Source organism: Psammomys obesus, unplaced genomic scaffold (genome assembly GCF_907164565.1).
Source record: "Psammomys obesus unplaced genomic scaffold, mPsaObe1.curated_primary_1811, whole genome shotgun sequence".
Classification (NCBI taxonomy): Eukaryota; Metazoa; Chordata; class Mammalia; order Rodentia; family Muridae; genus Psammomys; species Psammomys obesus.
Window position 1 is genome coordinate 4,462,622 of NW_026596152.1, and position 15,431 is coordinate 4,478,052.

Below are 15,431 nucleotides of genomic sequence, written 5' to 3' on the forward strand. Positions count from 1 at the left end.
CCCCCCTAGGGGGAAGTGATCAAAGAGCAGGCCAATCATAGTGAGATAAAACTTGTAAAACACTCCAGTTGATTCCTCACACACAAGTGCTTAGTAGTGGGAATCTGTTATCATAATAATATTAACAAAAATGCTTCTCAAAGTTAAGACTGTGTATCATACCATCCTTCTTAAGCCACAGCTGCCAGAATCAAAAAAAGCATAAACAAATTTTTCTTACTTAGCAAAGAAGCCAAATAAAAAATATCCTGAAGAAAAATAAGCTAATATTTTTAGAGGAAATGCTCTTGCTTTGAAATAAGGAATATCCCTACCTTACAGGTCAACCCCAAGGGAGCTCAGGGACATTTTGCAGCTCACACATTGTTCTAGCCCAGTGGATGATTTTTTTTCTTCCACATCAGAAGCTCGTGTTTAGAGGAGACAGCTGCTGGCTGTACCTGCCTCTCTTCTCTCTCAAGGCATCCAGTTCTGGAGTCTCCATTGAGTCCTCTTGGAACTGACTGAAATGCAAATGAGGAATGTGCTTCAGGCATTCCCACAGCTCACATAGCTGTATAGACAACATAAATTCAATGTTAATGTAGTCAGCCTTGTGCTAAGAGCTCCATCCCCATCCCTTTAGTTTATTTAATTCCCCAGCCCATCCTGTAATACCTCGTTGGTAATGCTTTTGGCTATAAGCAGCAGAAAACCAAATGATGGTAACATAGAAACCACACACACACACACACACACACACACACACACACACACACACACATACACACACTGCAGTCCAAAGGTAAATAGTTACAAACTCTAGAGCAGTTGTTTAATGATACCAGTGTTAAAATATTTCTTATTCTCTTGACTGATCTTTTAAGATGACAAAATGGCTTCTGCGTCATCCCTTGTATTTTCATTCTAAACAGGCAAAGAAGGGACATGGTGGTACACACTTGTAATCCTAGTTTTGGGATGCTGCAGCTGGTGAATCAAAAGTTGGAAGGCAGCTGGGGATACATCTTGTATAGATGGATGTGGATAGGTGCATAGATAAATGGATGGATGGATGAAACACTCAGGAACTTCATAGGTTTTGCTTGTGTCTCACTCTTCACAGTTATAGCCAGCCCGGCTGAAAAGGATCAAAAGAGAATAAAGTTGGGAGCCATGGTGATCACAGCTCTGATGATAATTTTCTTTCCCATAAGATGAGCACGCAAAACTTTTGCTTTTAAATGTGTTTTCTGTCAAAGTCAGAGTTAATAGCAAAGTTGCTTGTTTTTTATCGAACCATACAGCCTTTTATATGCTGTGAGGCATCCATCTTAAGTTCCATAGCAGGATACCTGGACTGTGCTCATCTCTTTCTCTTTGACTGTGACTATAGCAGGACCTTCCTCTATACTTTAACAAAATGCTCTGTGTTCCATGCACAGCCAGTTGGCAGTGCTGCAGCTCAGGCTGAGGTCTCTGTTCTTTGTCCAATAAGCTTCTCCATAGACCCAGAAGTATGGCTTTTCTTCCCTCTGCCGAACAACAATCTAACAGTTCATCCTTGGGTTCTGTGGAGGGTCACTATGATGAAAGCTCATTTTAGCTTTATTTTAATATCTTCTTTGTTGAAGACCATTGTGTATCCTTGTATTTCTTCTGTGAGTCATTATGACCTACACCTCAAAGAATTTGTTTTCATTTAGGACAAATTTTCATTTAGAAGAGGTGAAATTATACTGCTACCCTGAGAAGTTGTGGTTACTGGAGTTAAACATAAAGTTGGCTCTGAGCTTTCAAACAAAGGTTCATAAAGGTCAATGTGAGATAAGTGCTATGGATTATTATAACTGTGTCAGATTCCTATCACAAATAAGTCATGTCTCTTTCCAAATCATTTCATGGTCCTATTTTGGGTTTTGTTTTAAAAGATCTGTTTCTGTCTCTCCTACTTTTGCTCTCTTCTCATTCTTTCTGAAGATGTGAGGTTATATATATATATATATATATATATATATATATATATATATATATATACACAATTTGCAAAGGACCACAGTCTGATCAAGATGGAATGGGGCAGTGAAGAACTTGGTAGAGTCCTTTGGCCTCAGAAGGAGCTGGCTACACTTCACGCTCATTCCTCAATCCTTCATGCTCATGCTCAACCCTGCATTCTCTCGTCATCCAACTGCAACTTGCATTATTAGTTCAACAAATGCTTGAGAGCCTTAATTACATGAATAGAGAAGAGCTCAGAGGTCTGGAAGCGTAAGATGAGTCTGTGTAACCTGATCATTAAAACTTAAGGTTACAGCAATGGAGGGGGAAGGGAGGGGTGGGACTGGGAGGGGAGGAGGAGTTGGGGCTACAACCAGGATGCAAAGTGAGTTTAAAAAGTAAAAATAAAAACTCAAGGTTACCGGTTACCTTCAAAGATCTACTCAAGTCCCTATCTCAAAGGAGTGGCGTGCTTACATGGTTAGGTAGAGAGCTCCGTTTCGCTCAGTGTCTTCTGCAAAGTACATAGCACAAACTAATGCGAGGTCAGGCACAATCCGTCCTTTAGTGAGCAAGACTTCTGCGTGGGACTGTAGGTGGTTCAAAGCACAATGAAACTGTAAAGCCCACCTTCAGACAACAGGGAAGGTACTCCATAGATTAAAAAATGTACCAGAGCCCTTGAAATTGTGTTTCAGAAGGGATCCTTATTACAGAAGGAGAAATTTGCCTTAGAGCCAAGCGTGATGGCTCACATCTGCAATCCCGGCCCTCCTGAGACTGAGGCAGGGGGATCATTAGTTTAAGGCAGGCCTGTATTTATAGTGAAACTCTATTGCCAAAAGAGGTGAAAATAAGAATTACATAGCATATTACATAAAAACTGAAATATATATAAGCAATATGTTCACAACAATTACAGTTTTGTATAGATTAAAAAATCTAATAGAAACAAGTATCTCAAATAAAGTACAGAACCTAAGAATGTTGAAAGAACTGCTAACTGCTCGGTTGATAGAGTTCTGGCCAATTGTCACTTTCATCACTGTGAATTTTCATGCATTCTAATCTTTCCAGAATGAATATGTATGATTTTTATAGTCATGCAAAGCAAGCTATTTCTTGAAAGAATACATCAAAAGGCCTTACAGATACAACCAAAAAGTCTTAACATATGAAAAACTTAAATAATCTGAAAGGAAAATAGTTCAAACGCAAGTACACAAATCATGAGATTGCAAGGGAAGTCATGCTTAATAATTAATGCTATCTATAAAAAATATGGAACAGGCAATGTGCTGAGAATTTCTAAAGGCAGAAAGCAGATTGGAGGCCCTGCACAGACGTGCTTGGTAGCTGTGGTTTCCTGAGAGTCTACAACCTGGAAGACTTGGGATGAAGCCCTTGCTTTGCCTCTTTGTAGTCATCTGATCTTGGAGAAAACCTCTTGATTTATCTAAAGCTCGGTCTTCTCCCCTAACAAAACTTTGAGAGGTAAAGAGAATTTGTTGAGGGCTCTAAGAGGAGTTGGTACACAGTGCAGGCCAACTGCCCGCTGCAGCGGGTCCCTGGCATACCATATGGGTGCATGAATGTACTACTCTAGAATCTAGATATTGGAGGACCAGAATGGTCAAGAACAGCCCAGAGAGGCTGAGACCAAAGGCACAAGGGGTCAGTCACCCAGTGTGATAGTTAATATTTATTGTCAAATTGCCATAATATAGGATTACCAGAGACACAAACATCTAGACATATCTGTAAGCGATTCTCTAGAGTTAATTAACTAAGGTAGGACAACCTACCTTCAATCAAAAAGGCACTATTCCAACAGCTTGGGTCTTGGCCTGAATAAAAGGATGAAGCAGATTCATCTCTCCCTGCTTCCTGAAGACAACTGCAATGGACCAACTATTTCCTGACCCCTTTGCCATGATAGACTTAAGTTGTTTTCACTGGGTAGTTTGTTATACTAACGAGAAAAGTCACTCCTATATCCAGTAAGGAAAAAAGCATTGGGGTTGATACTGAAGGTCTAGATTTTGGTTTCCATAAGGAGCTTAACCTGCCTTGCCTTTAATTTCTGTGCCTATAATTCCAGTATAGAGAAAAGACTTGCTTTTGCTGCCTCTCGGGGCTTGTTATAACATATTCATTCATCCCTCAACTGAATAATCCATTCCTAAGTGCTCTTCTGTGTGCTAAAGAATGTGCTAGAAAACCAAAATAATCCCTGTCCTCAGGAGTTCAGATTCTCCTATGGAATGAGCAGGTGAGATAACAAACACGATAAATAATATATAACAAAACACATTAAGTAATGATGAGTATTGCAAAAAAAAAAAAAATTCAACAGAAGTATGGAAAAGATGTGAGGAACTCAAATTTAGAGTACCAGGAAAGTGTTACTGGACAGGGGGCATATCTGAGTGAACGGGGACGAAAGGCATAGGAAATAGCCAGAGCAAGACTCTGGGGCAATGAATGGTGATTGTATCAGAAACCGGAGGCTGGTGCAGAGCGAAGACTTACGCAGCTTGACGTGAGATGCCATGGAGGGCTTATGCAGGGCACTGACACGATCTTCTTCACACAAGGGTTCCCCTGTCTCTTTTGAGAGAATAGTGAAGAGAGTGGAGGAGGAAATCAAGATGACCAGTGGAGGTAGCATTGCAATTGCCACATGAGAGCCGGAGCGCAAAGATTGCAGCCCCAGGAATACTGAAATGGTCCTCACATAGAAGCCAGCACTGCTCTCTGAGGCCACAGACTGAACTGTGCCAGTCTACACAGGTCTCAAGAGTTTGACAATGCACTCATGAGGTGGGCGGAACTCAGACCTGTGTGTGAAAGGTCAGAACTCAACCAGAAATGGTCAGAGAAGGTTGCTTCCATTACTGCTGTTTGTCTTGCAACATCAGTATCCCACAGAGTCCCTCAAACTTAAGCCACACCCACTCCTCAGGCTGACCTGGACACAGAAGCACCACTCTGTAGATGAATTTTAATTTAGAATATGGCTGCTCTGGCAAGAGATCACATCCAAAGACCTTCTAGGTCTGTGTGAGCCTGCTGGAATACAAACACACATTTAATACAAAAAACAGAAGCAAACACATTTGAGTTCAAAGCCAGCCTACCATAGAGCAAGTTTCAGGTAAAGAAAAGCATAGGTCCAGGCATGGTAGTATACACCTTTAACTCCAAACAATGGAGGTAAAGATAGTTTGTAGAAGGAAGCATCCTTGTTTGAAAGTGATGTCTAATTGAGTGGCAGAAAAAGTGGTGAATCACAGAAAGATTTGACAGAATAGAATAAGCCCAGCTCTCACAAGGAGAGGAAAAGGAAGCTACTTAAGGGCAACGCAGAGAGAGGAAGTAGTTTTATCAGGACAGTAATAGACAGGTTGCAGAGAACCACACATGAAGATGGAACAAGCCAGAGAATGAGAATCCAGGGGATTAGAGCAGATTGCTTGAGTTAGTTTGAGGCCAAGCAGAGCAATTCAGAGTCCGAGAGAAAAGCCAGATTGGAAAAGTCAGCTGGGAGAGAAGTTTGAGCCAGAACAGCTGAGTTAGACTAGCTGGCCCAGAGCTCAATAAGAGCAACGAAGGGTGATCTTATTAAGCAGTAAGTCTTAGAGGCTGAAAACATTCTAGACCTAGATTAGATTGTATGGAAGCAAAAAGCTCCCAGAATTAGGCCTAGGTTCACAGACAGAGGCAGTAATCTTCTGAGATAACAATTGAAACAGGCAAATAAAAGTTCCTTTTACCCTATCAGTGTCATTCCCCCTTAGAGGTGAGCAGAAGCAGATTGAGGTCCGCAAGGCATAGGACAATGCCTTTCTTTCTTTCTTTCTTTCTTTCTTTCTTTCTTTCTTTCTTTCTTTCTTTCTTTCTTTCTTTCTTTCTTTTCTCAGGAGAACTTCACATATTCCATTTGAGACAATCCAGCACTCTCCAAGGCCACTTCTTGCTAACTGGGGTGCTTTTCTTCTCCACCATCCTGTAGATGTCTAAAGAGCTTAATCAACCCAAATTACAGGGTCTGCTTAATTCAAGGGGTTGATTTGAATACCATTGCCTTGGGAGGTGGAGAAACAAGCATTCCTAAGGAGATGCTTCCCATTAGCAGGACTGTTTTCAAAGTGTGTCCTTGGCAGCCCATTAATTATATTTCATTTTGACAGATCTCATATATAGTTGTTATTTCTTTGGGGGGAAGAATAAGGTGTTGGGTGATTAATTGGTTGATAGTGTATGTTAATTGCATGCTAATTAAATTTAAATTTAATTCCTATTTGAAACACTTAATTTAACTTGGGCCCAGGAAATTAGAATATTCAAGCATCTTGAAGGAACTTGTCTTTCTATCTGTCACCTTCCTTGTCTGTTGACACATTCTCCTTGTTTACAAACTTGTTTTTCAGGAGAAGAAATCAGATGGTTCTTAGGGCTCCCAGATGTAATAAGAAAGTGTTGGCTCTTGCAATCCATAAATATTTAATTGCTTTGCTAGAAAAAAAAGTAACTCCTGACTCTCTACCCTATTACTTAAGTTTGTTCTCAACAAGCCTCATCAGGCTGGAAGCTGTGTGTCTGATTCCTTCCCTCTGGCTTGATAATGAAGAGATGAGCCTGGGAGAGTGTCACAGTGCCTCACCAATAGGGGGCTTGGGACTGAAGGCAGGCAGGGATGTTGATGGATGTTCTCAGACATGCTCTGAGGCTGTTTTTCCACCCTCACTCATGATGAACCCCAGGAGATGAGCGCTGCAAAGATTTTTGACAAAATATCCAGTGATTTCTCCTTCAGCTTTCAGAGTCAGAAGGGGCCCCCAGCTGAGTCCTGGATAGAAGCCACAGCCATTAGTCCCCTTTTTGTCTTGAGCATAGTGGGAAGGTCTACTGGGTCCAGTTCTGTGTAGATTTCCTTGGGGACAAAGATCCAGGCTGGTGGCTGTGAGTGCATCTTCAGTCTCTAACCTATAAACAACAAAACCTGGGAACCACAAGTATGGCGGGTGCATGGGCTTTGAGGCTTAATAACTCTGCACTCTGGCCCTCCCTTAGTAATGCTGCTCAGCACTCTGTGCCTTGACACCCTTAGCTCTGAAATGGAATGTGATCTGTTTCAACATCCTGTGTTGTAAGAATCACATGAGGCAATAAACACTCCCAACAACCTAACAACACATAGAGTGAGATGCGTAGTGCCCAGTGGGTAGTGGCAACCATTGCAGCCTGGTCACTGCAGATCTCTTCTGGTCCTATAGCATGACTAACCTAACAGCGTGATAGTTGCTATGTGCGCTTACGTGAGACGTCACCTTACCTTGTCCGGAACTTTTGTGCTGCCTCAGTATTCACCCCTGAGGTCCACCTTCCTTCCCTAACTAACTGGCTCTCTCCTCAGCTGTCCTGGAGAAACCTCTAGAAAAGAAAGCTGGCAGGAATTATGGTCCTCCAGGCAACAGGAGACTCATCTATTTCATTGATGACATGAACATGCCTGAGGTGGATGCCTATGGGACAGTACAGCCCCACACTGTCATCAGGCAGCACCTAGACTATGGCCACTGGTAAGTGTCCCTGTAGGAGGGTTTCAGGATGCTCAGTTCACTGGGTACCACGATGAACAACGTCATTCAGCTCTGACACCACAAGAGGAGCCCAGAGCAAAGCCCATCCCTTGGAGGCTTCTGTGCTTCTTGGGGTACTCTCTCAGACAGCACTCCCAAGTCAAAGGGTTCTGAGTTCTCACCCAAGAGAGAAGGTAGAGTTTTCTGCAGGACTCATTTTCATGAGCTATGGAGATTGGGAAGGATGGGTGTATTGGAAGAGTGGACACAGGATGGAAAAGCAACTTTGGATTTTATTGGCTATATGGTATACACATTTATGAAAACATACCGAACTGCACACTATGCACTGTTAGTATTTTTCAAACATAAAGCTATGATATGTGATTTTAGAAACAGAACATTATTTCAAAATTTTATCTTCTGAGACTCCATCTAGCCACAGAGTTGAAGTCCCCACTTAACTTTGCTGTTGCCTCCTACAGAGGTGCTCTGATAGTAGCAGACATACTCCCAGATGATTTGCATGGGTTCAATGTCCTCAGAGCAAATGCAGAGTCGTAGTTTCTCTTAAATGGCCTAGTTTTTAATAGAAGACAGTCTATACGGTCTACAGGGAAAGGTCAATGATCTGAAATGTATCTGGCTCCCCTTCTTCCTTCCATAAGGATAGGGTGGAGGGTTCAAGAGAGAAATGAGAGAGAGAGAGAGACAGAGAGAGAGATCATAGTGAAGATGCCAACTTGAGTTACTTCTCAATCCTTACAACTGCCATGAGCATCTTAACCACAGTCTCCACATTAGGATTTGAGCCAACACACACTAAAGGAAGGTTAACTTTGCTTCATGGTTGCACTTCTTAAGTAGGAAGTAGAGACTTGATGAAAATCCTACCCTATTGCTCTCCCCCCGCCGTGTACTTTCTCTGAAATACCTGCCTTAGACCTTCTTCTCTCTCCTCAACTTCCCAATGCACCAAGGCTCATGACTTGGTTTACTTTGAGGAAACTAACAGCAAGTCAGATCTTGCCTCTGTACAACGTGCTCACCACCTGTGAGCCCTGTGTCCCAGCCTCTCATGACCTCTTGCCTAAAGCATAACTCCCATGCACTGTCTCCTGCTCCTTAACTCTGCATTTGCTAGTCCCTATCTCCTTGTCGGCTCCTCCATGTCATTGAAACTTTAGTGTGTAAAAAATCATTTTTCCGGTGGCTAGTCTCTCTTTCTTCTGTGTATAAGTGCATAACTAAATTTCCCTCTCTGTCCTTGCTTCCTGCTTGGCTTCTAACCCACTCCTCAATGCATTCCTCTTTGATTCCTGCCCCCCACTTCTGAAAAGTTCCTGCAAACCTACTAACTATTGTTACTGTGGGATCCAAGAGACCCTGTTGGGGAAAAGTCTTTCTTCTCTCTACAATGCTAATATAAGAGTGCTAGCTTCCCTGGCTTTCTGGGCAGCCACATCCCCCTGATTTTCTTCTGTCTGTCAGTCCTCCTCTGTATTCTGTCCTCCTGGGCTATTTCAATAGATACTGGGTTTCTCATAATTTTGTCTTGGACTATTGTTTCTTCTCAGTCTGTTAGTAAGTCTACGCTTCTACTTTTAAAAAATGTAGTCACCTATGGTGACTTGAATAAGAATGTTTCCCGTAGGCTCATATGTTCCAATGCTTGGTCCCCAGAAGGTGGAACTGTTTAGGAAAGGATTAAGAGGTATGGCTCTGTTAGAGGAGGCGGGCCACTGGGCTTCAGAATTTCAAAAGACACATGTGATTCTTCATGCACTCTCACTGCCACAGGCTGTGGGTCAAGATGTGAATTCTCAGCTGTTCCTTCTCTTTGGACTTTGTTCCTTCTCATGAACTCTAACCCTCTGAACTTATAAGCCAAGTTAAACACTTTCTTTTATAAGTTTCCTTGATCATAACAGAAAAGTAAGCAAGACACAACCAAACATATGAATCTTAGAAATTATTCTGCTTCACCTTGAGGAAGTAGTACCTCCCTCAGCTCTCACTACATGTTTGCTTGTTGGTTTTTATTTAGAGACAGAATGCCTCTTTGTGACCCAAGATGCCCTCATACTCATAGATTTCTACCTCCTGAGTGCTTGGGTTATAGATGTATACCACCACAGGTGGCTCACTGGAGGCATCTATTTCAGGTATGATCGGAACAAGCTGTCCCTAAAGGAGATCATGAACGTACAGTACATTTCCTGTATGAACCCCACTGCGGGAAGCTTTACCATCAACCCAAGGCTTCAGGTACAGAAGGGGCCTCCGTAGGGTCATACTTCTGAGTTGTAATGCTATCTATCAGTGTTAAATCCCTCTGACTATTAGCGGTAACTGGACTTTCCCCTGCCCGGCCTAACAAAGTGGCAAACCAACTTGCATCCTTAGGATGAGAAAGAAACCCCTACACTCAGTGTCACAAGAATCCAGAGCTAGAGGGAATCCAGAGTTCACATAACTTGACTCCCTCATTCTTAATGTCAAAAGACTTCTGATCAATGGGATGGCTTCCAGGAGCATACAGACACACAGTGACAACTTAGATTTGGACTAGGATTATTTTCTCACTATCCCATGTAATATCTTTGACAAAAGCTTCAATGCCACAATTCTTCCAGTCACTTTGGGTTCAGTGTCCAAAACTAAGTTTTATACCAAATCTTTGATTACTATCCTTAGTCTAGAGCAGTGAGCTTTACTGGGTGATAAATGATATCTGGCTTACTCCTGTCCCATGTGCCTTGTTTTCTCCTGCAGCGTCACTTCAGTGTGTTTGTCCTCTCCTTCCCAGGGGCTGATGCCCTCTCTTCCATCTATAGCACCATCCTGACCCATCACCTTAAGCTTGGAAACTTCCCAAACACCCTTCAGAAATCTATTTCTCCTCTGATCAACATGGCTGTCACCTTCCACCAGAAAATTGCCACCACATTCCTGCCCACAGCAATCAAATTTCACTATATCTTCAATCTCAGAGATTTTGCCAATATTTTCCAGGTAAGTTCATGAGATACTGTGAAATCTTAAAGACAATTCATAGGCTCCTATTCTTAATAAAAATGGTAAATGGTAAATCCCTCTCAACACAGACATAAATTTTATGGAATTGTGATCATAAATAGGTAAAGAATATCATGGGCTCCATAAGGAAGACTTCAACAAAATAAAGATTCATTTTAAAACTACACTTTTTCTCAGTAAAAGGAAGACATCTCTCAGTTGGTTCCTTTGTTCCAAGACTCAGTATTGGGGAGACAATGCTATATTACTATTTTAGTCTACTGGAAAGAAAATGGGAGAAGATTGGCAAGAAAGTAGAAAGAAGAGATAATAAGAAAGAGTAATAAGAGAAGGGAAAGTAATAAGGAAAGTAATAAGGAAAAGGGAAAGAAAAAAATGAGAAAATGAGGAAAGAAGAGGGGGAGAAAGATGAAAAGTAATTATGTAAAATCCCCTTCATCACTTGTGGTAATGATTGTTTTCATGATGAAAAGGAATGTCTCCCAAACAATACAAGTTAGAAGCCATGTGATAATGCCCCCAAAGTGTCATTTGCTATCTTCTAACAAAGCCTCAGCCCTACAAATTCCAGGATGATTTCCTTATCAAATCTGTTTCAGAGATAGTCTAGGCCAGTCTCCAACGTGAGATCCACCTGTCACAGCCAGATGAAGGCCAGACTAGACTACATAGTTAGACCCTATCTCAAAAATAGCAACAGCAAAAACTCTACTACCATCTAAAGCCTGTGGTGCTGAGGCTCCCAGACCATGACAAAGTTGGTACTTACAATTAGCTCTCATGCTTTGAACATTTGTTAAGAGACATTGCTTACATCACAAACTCATGGTTAAACTCACTGCAACGTGATTGAGTCTAGGTATTACTCTCTGCAGTTCCTGAATGAAAGGCAAGAGGTAAGCATGTTTGGCCAATTCACACTGCTCTTCATTGGCAGCACTAAAGGAGAACTGGTCAACCACCCCTAACCAGAAGAGCTTGCTTAGGCTACTGCCTGGACATTTGTCTTATCATCTAGACGTCCTGAAACTCATGCCTCACCTCAATACTTTGGATAGATGTTTTTCTCATTGGTTTTATCAAGTTGACACAAACCTAGACGTATGTGGGAAGAGGAAATATTTAATTGAGAAAATACCTTCATAAAATTGGCTTGTGGGCAATTCTGAAAGGCATTTTCTTGATTAATCATTGATGTTGGAGGTCCAGCCCACTGTAGGCCATGCCATCCATGGTCAGATGCCCCTTAGTTGAATAAGAAAGTAGGCTGAACAAGCCAGGGGGAGCAAGCCTACAAGAAGCACTCCTCCATGGCCTGATTACAGTCTTCTGCCTTGAGTTCCTATACTGACTCCCTCCGGCAAGTTATAAGGTGAAGTAGACCCTTTCCTCCCTGAGTTGCTTTTGATCATGGAATTTTACCTTAACAGTAGAAACCCTAAGACAGAGATTATCACATCCTTTCAGTAGAGACTTGAAGAAGTTACTGGATAGCAAATAAGGATGTGAATACTGAGAAAGAGAGAGAAAGCACAAGGTGTTACTAACAGAATAACAAAATATTAGATCAGCTCAGTGAGAACAGTGGTGGTGGGTAGCAAGGAGGTAAAAGATGAAACTACAAGATAATTTGAGACCTGAAGATGCCCTTGTGAAAGGTTTTGCTTTCGTTTATAATATTTGCTGAGCAGAGCACTAAGCCTTTAAACTCATTAACTCATTTAATCCTTTCAACCCCCATAGAAGGGAAAATACTGACTACAGTCAACCTTCTCTAATCATGATTTCCACAGAGCTGAATTCAACCTACTGCATATTTAAGATACTTTGAAAACTTGGTTGTGCACAGAACAGTTACTTTTCTTTCTGATGAATGTTCCGCTAATAGTGTATTATGTAACAGCTGTTGGCCTTACCAACTTCATTGGCTGTTGTCCATTATTTAAACATGGTTGAAAGTATGCAGAAGGACCTGCCCAGGCTATATGCTTATACTACTGCATTTTATATAACCACCTGAGAGTCCTTGAATTATGTTGGTCAAGGGGCTTCAGGAACCAGTGCCCATGGAACCAAAGAGATGTCTCGATTTCTATTAAAAATGATACAGTTGTGGGTTTCCTTGAGCATGATCATAGGACTGGTAATCAATAACACATGAGGTCCCAGCTAGAATGCTCAGCTCTCCCATGGAGGTGATTTAGAGCCACAAGATGACTTCTAGAAAGGGGGTACTCTACTTCAACCTTGTTTTGCATTATAGATGCAGTCAAAGAAGAACCAGAAAGGGGAGGGATGCCAGAATGGAGGCTGGCGCTCTTGTTCTCCTGGCCTGTCTTTGCCTAACTCAAGCAGCTGAGTGGCAACTCCTTGGGCTCTGTATCTCAGCCTGGCTTCTTGGCAGCCTATCTGCTGTCAGCGGGCTGCCATAGCATTGGAGAGCACATCCCCCCACTGGAGTGCTGCCTCCCTTCAACTCCAGCTGCACAGCGCTGCCCATGTCCTCCCAGAGGACAGCTTCAAGTTCAGAACTTGACCACTTCGTCCTGTTTTCTTCCCTCCTTGACAGCTTGTCTGAGGCCTGATGCAAGAGACTAGGAGGCTAATTGAGCAGCCAATAGGAACACATCCTTCTTACAGAATTCAGTTCATTTCAGTCTTTTGTATGTACTTTCCTCCATCCATCCAAATCACCGTAGGATATGGTGGGCCATGGTAGCAGAAACCATGAATCAAATCTCCCCTCTCAAGGCATCACATAATAAATTCTTAAGACAGTGCACAATTCACACCTAGCATGTTCACAGTTGCTGAGCACCTCATTGCTCCTCAGTGTGACTACGACTATAACAGGAACTATAAAGGTGAAGAGATTCTGCCCCTCACTGTCAAGTGCAAAACCCCAGAAGCCAGGACTCCTAGGTGGCACTTTGTCTCACCCACATTATATTTATGGCTGACACATTGGAGACTAGGGCCACTAAAACATACTCTCATTTATTTATTTTTTCTTTTAAAAGACTTCTTTTTTTTTTTTTAATAGTCCATTGAAATATAGAACATAGACAGAAAAGCACACAGGTCCCAAGTAGCTGGCTTGGTTAGTTATCACACGTGACCACACCTGGTAACCACACCTTGCTAAGAACTAGAACACAGCAGTGCCCCACACCTCCCTTTTTTTATTCCCTTTTTCCTTCTCCTTCTAGCCCTCAATGTCACCCAGACTTCCAACCTCGCACATTGTTTTGGCCTAGTTTTGAACTTCTGTAACGATGTAATTTGATTGAATGTTGCCAGTTCATTCAGTGTTTCTTTCGCTGTTTATTTCTTTAGTTGTATTGTTGAATTTAAAAGTAACATTTAAGGCAAGGTGCAGTGGCCCAGGCCTTCAATTCTAGCGTTACAGACACAGAGGCCAGGACCGCCACTATGAGCCTGAGGTGAGCATGGTCTACACAGCAACTTGAATTATACAGTGAGACCTTGTCTCAAAAACATAACATTTCTATTTCTTTCCAATCCTTAATTTTTAAATTTTTTCTTGTGGTATTTTTTGGGGGGTAGGGGCCTCCAACTCCCAGTACAGTTTTGAAGAGCAGTAGCGAGAGCAGACTCTTTCCCACCCCTAATTTCTCAGAGAGAAAGGCTTTAGCAGCTCATCAATACAGTATGCTCCATAGGTTTCTGAATGTGTTCTTTGCTATGGTAAGATGATTTTTTAATAATTTAATAAGAGTTTTATTGGTTACTGAGTACAGAAACTTTAAAAAAAAAATGTTTCCTGATTGAAACAATTAAATCCTTTTTTTCTTTCCTAGTCTGATACTATGCTAAATTATGTTAATTACTGTTGCATCTTAAATCAACTTGGCATTTCTGGAGTCACTTGCTTACTGCCTGTACCCTTTCACTGCTTCTCTGGATTTGACTTTCTAACTTACATAATTTCCACATCTGAATTGCTAAGTCTCCTTTCTTGCCAAACAAAGTTATAAAATCTAAATAAAATACTGTGGAGGGTTGTTTTTTGGTTTTTGGTTTTTTTTTTTTTTTTGTTTTGTTTTGTTTTGTTTTTTTTCATGTTTTTCTACCTCTGGAAGATTTTGTAAACATTGCATCATGCTTTCCTCATGTGTCGACAGCCGCCTAGAGTTTTCTTTGCAAAAGGTTGAAATGATGAATTCAGTCTGTTTGGTACATATAACACAACTACATTTTAGTGTTATATGTTTACCACAACACCATGTAACAACTTAATAGGCAAAAACTTTTTCCTGTTGTGCTTTATAATGTCTTTGAAGGCTTTCTGCAGGTTGAATTCTGGCTCTCTGAAGAAACTGTCTTTTCCCAAAAGCTTCAGCTGGCTGGTGGAGGCCCACCTGCACAGCAGGCTTCATGGCCTCAGGCTCAATTATATGTGGCATTCCTTTTCCTCTTGTGTCACTTCTGCAAAGGAGTTACCTATTGCTGGTGTTTGTTTGTTTTAAGAAAATTGAAAGAAATGCCAACATTTGACTGTATTGACTGTTTTGGTTTGGTGCTTGTTTTAAAGGTGTGTGTTACCAATATTTGTTCTTTGGTTTGTTACCTTCCTATGTAACATGGGCGTGAGATTCCCTTTGTTTATTTTTTCATGTCTTGATATCGCTTCTGAACTCAATAACTCTCCTTTTGACTCTGTAGTGCTCACTTTAGGGTTATAACTTTACCACTGACTTCATTGTCAACCTGCAGGTCAATAACTCTCCTTTTGACTCTGTAGTGCTCACTTTAGGGTTATAACTTTACCACTGACTTCATTGTCAACCTGCAGGCTTTCTCCGC

The 15,431-nt window shown here is 41.6% G+C and overlaps 1 protein-coding gene across 1 annotated transcript in view; it reads left to right on the plus strand.

Moving 5' to 3' along the window:
• Dnah9 (dynein axonemal heavy chain 9) overlaps positions 1–15,431 on the plus strand; it is a 316,088-nt gene that overhangs the window by 151,710 nt on the left and 148,947 nt on the right. The window contains exons 39-41 of the mRNA XM_055594261.1: positions 7,400–7,565; positions 9,731–9,833; positions 10,341–10,580. Of these exons, the coding sequence (XP_055450236.1) occupies positions 7,400–7,565; positions 9,731–9,833; positions 10,341–10,580 (509 nt within the window). The remainder of the gene's footprint in view (positions 1–7,399; positions 7,566–9,730; positions 9,834–10,340; positions 10,581–15,431) is intronic.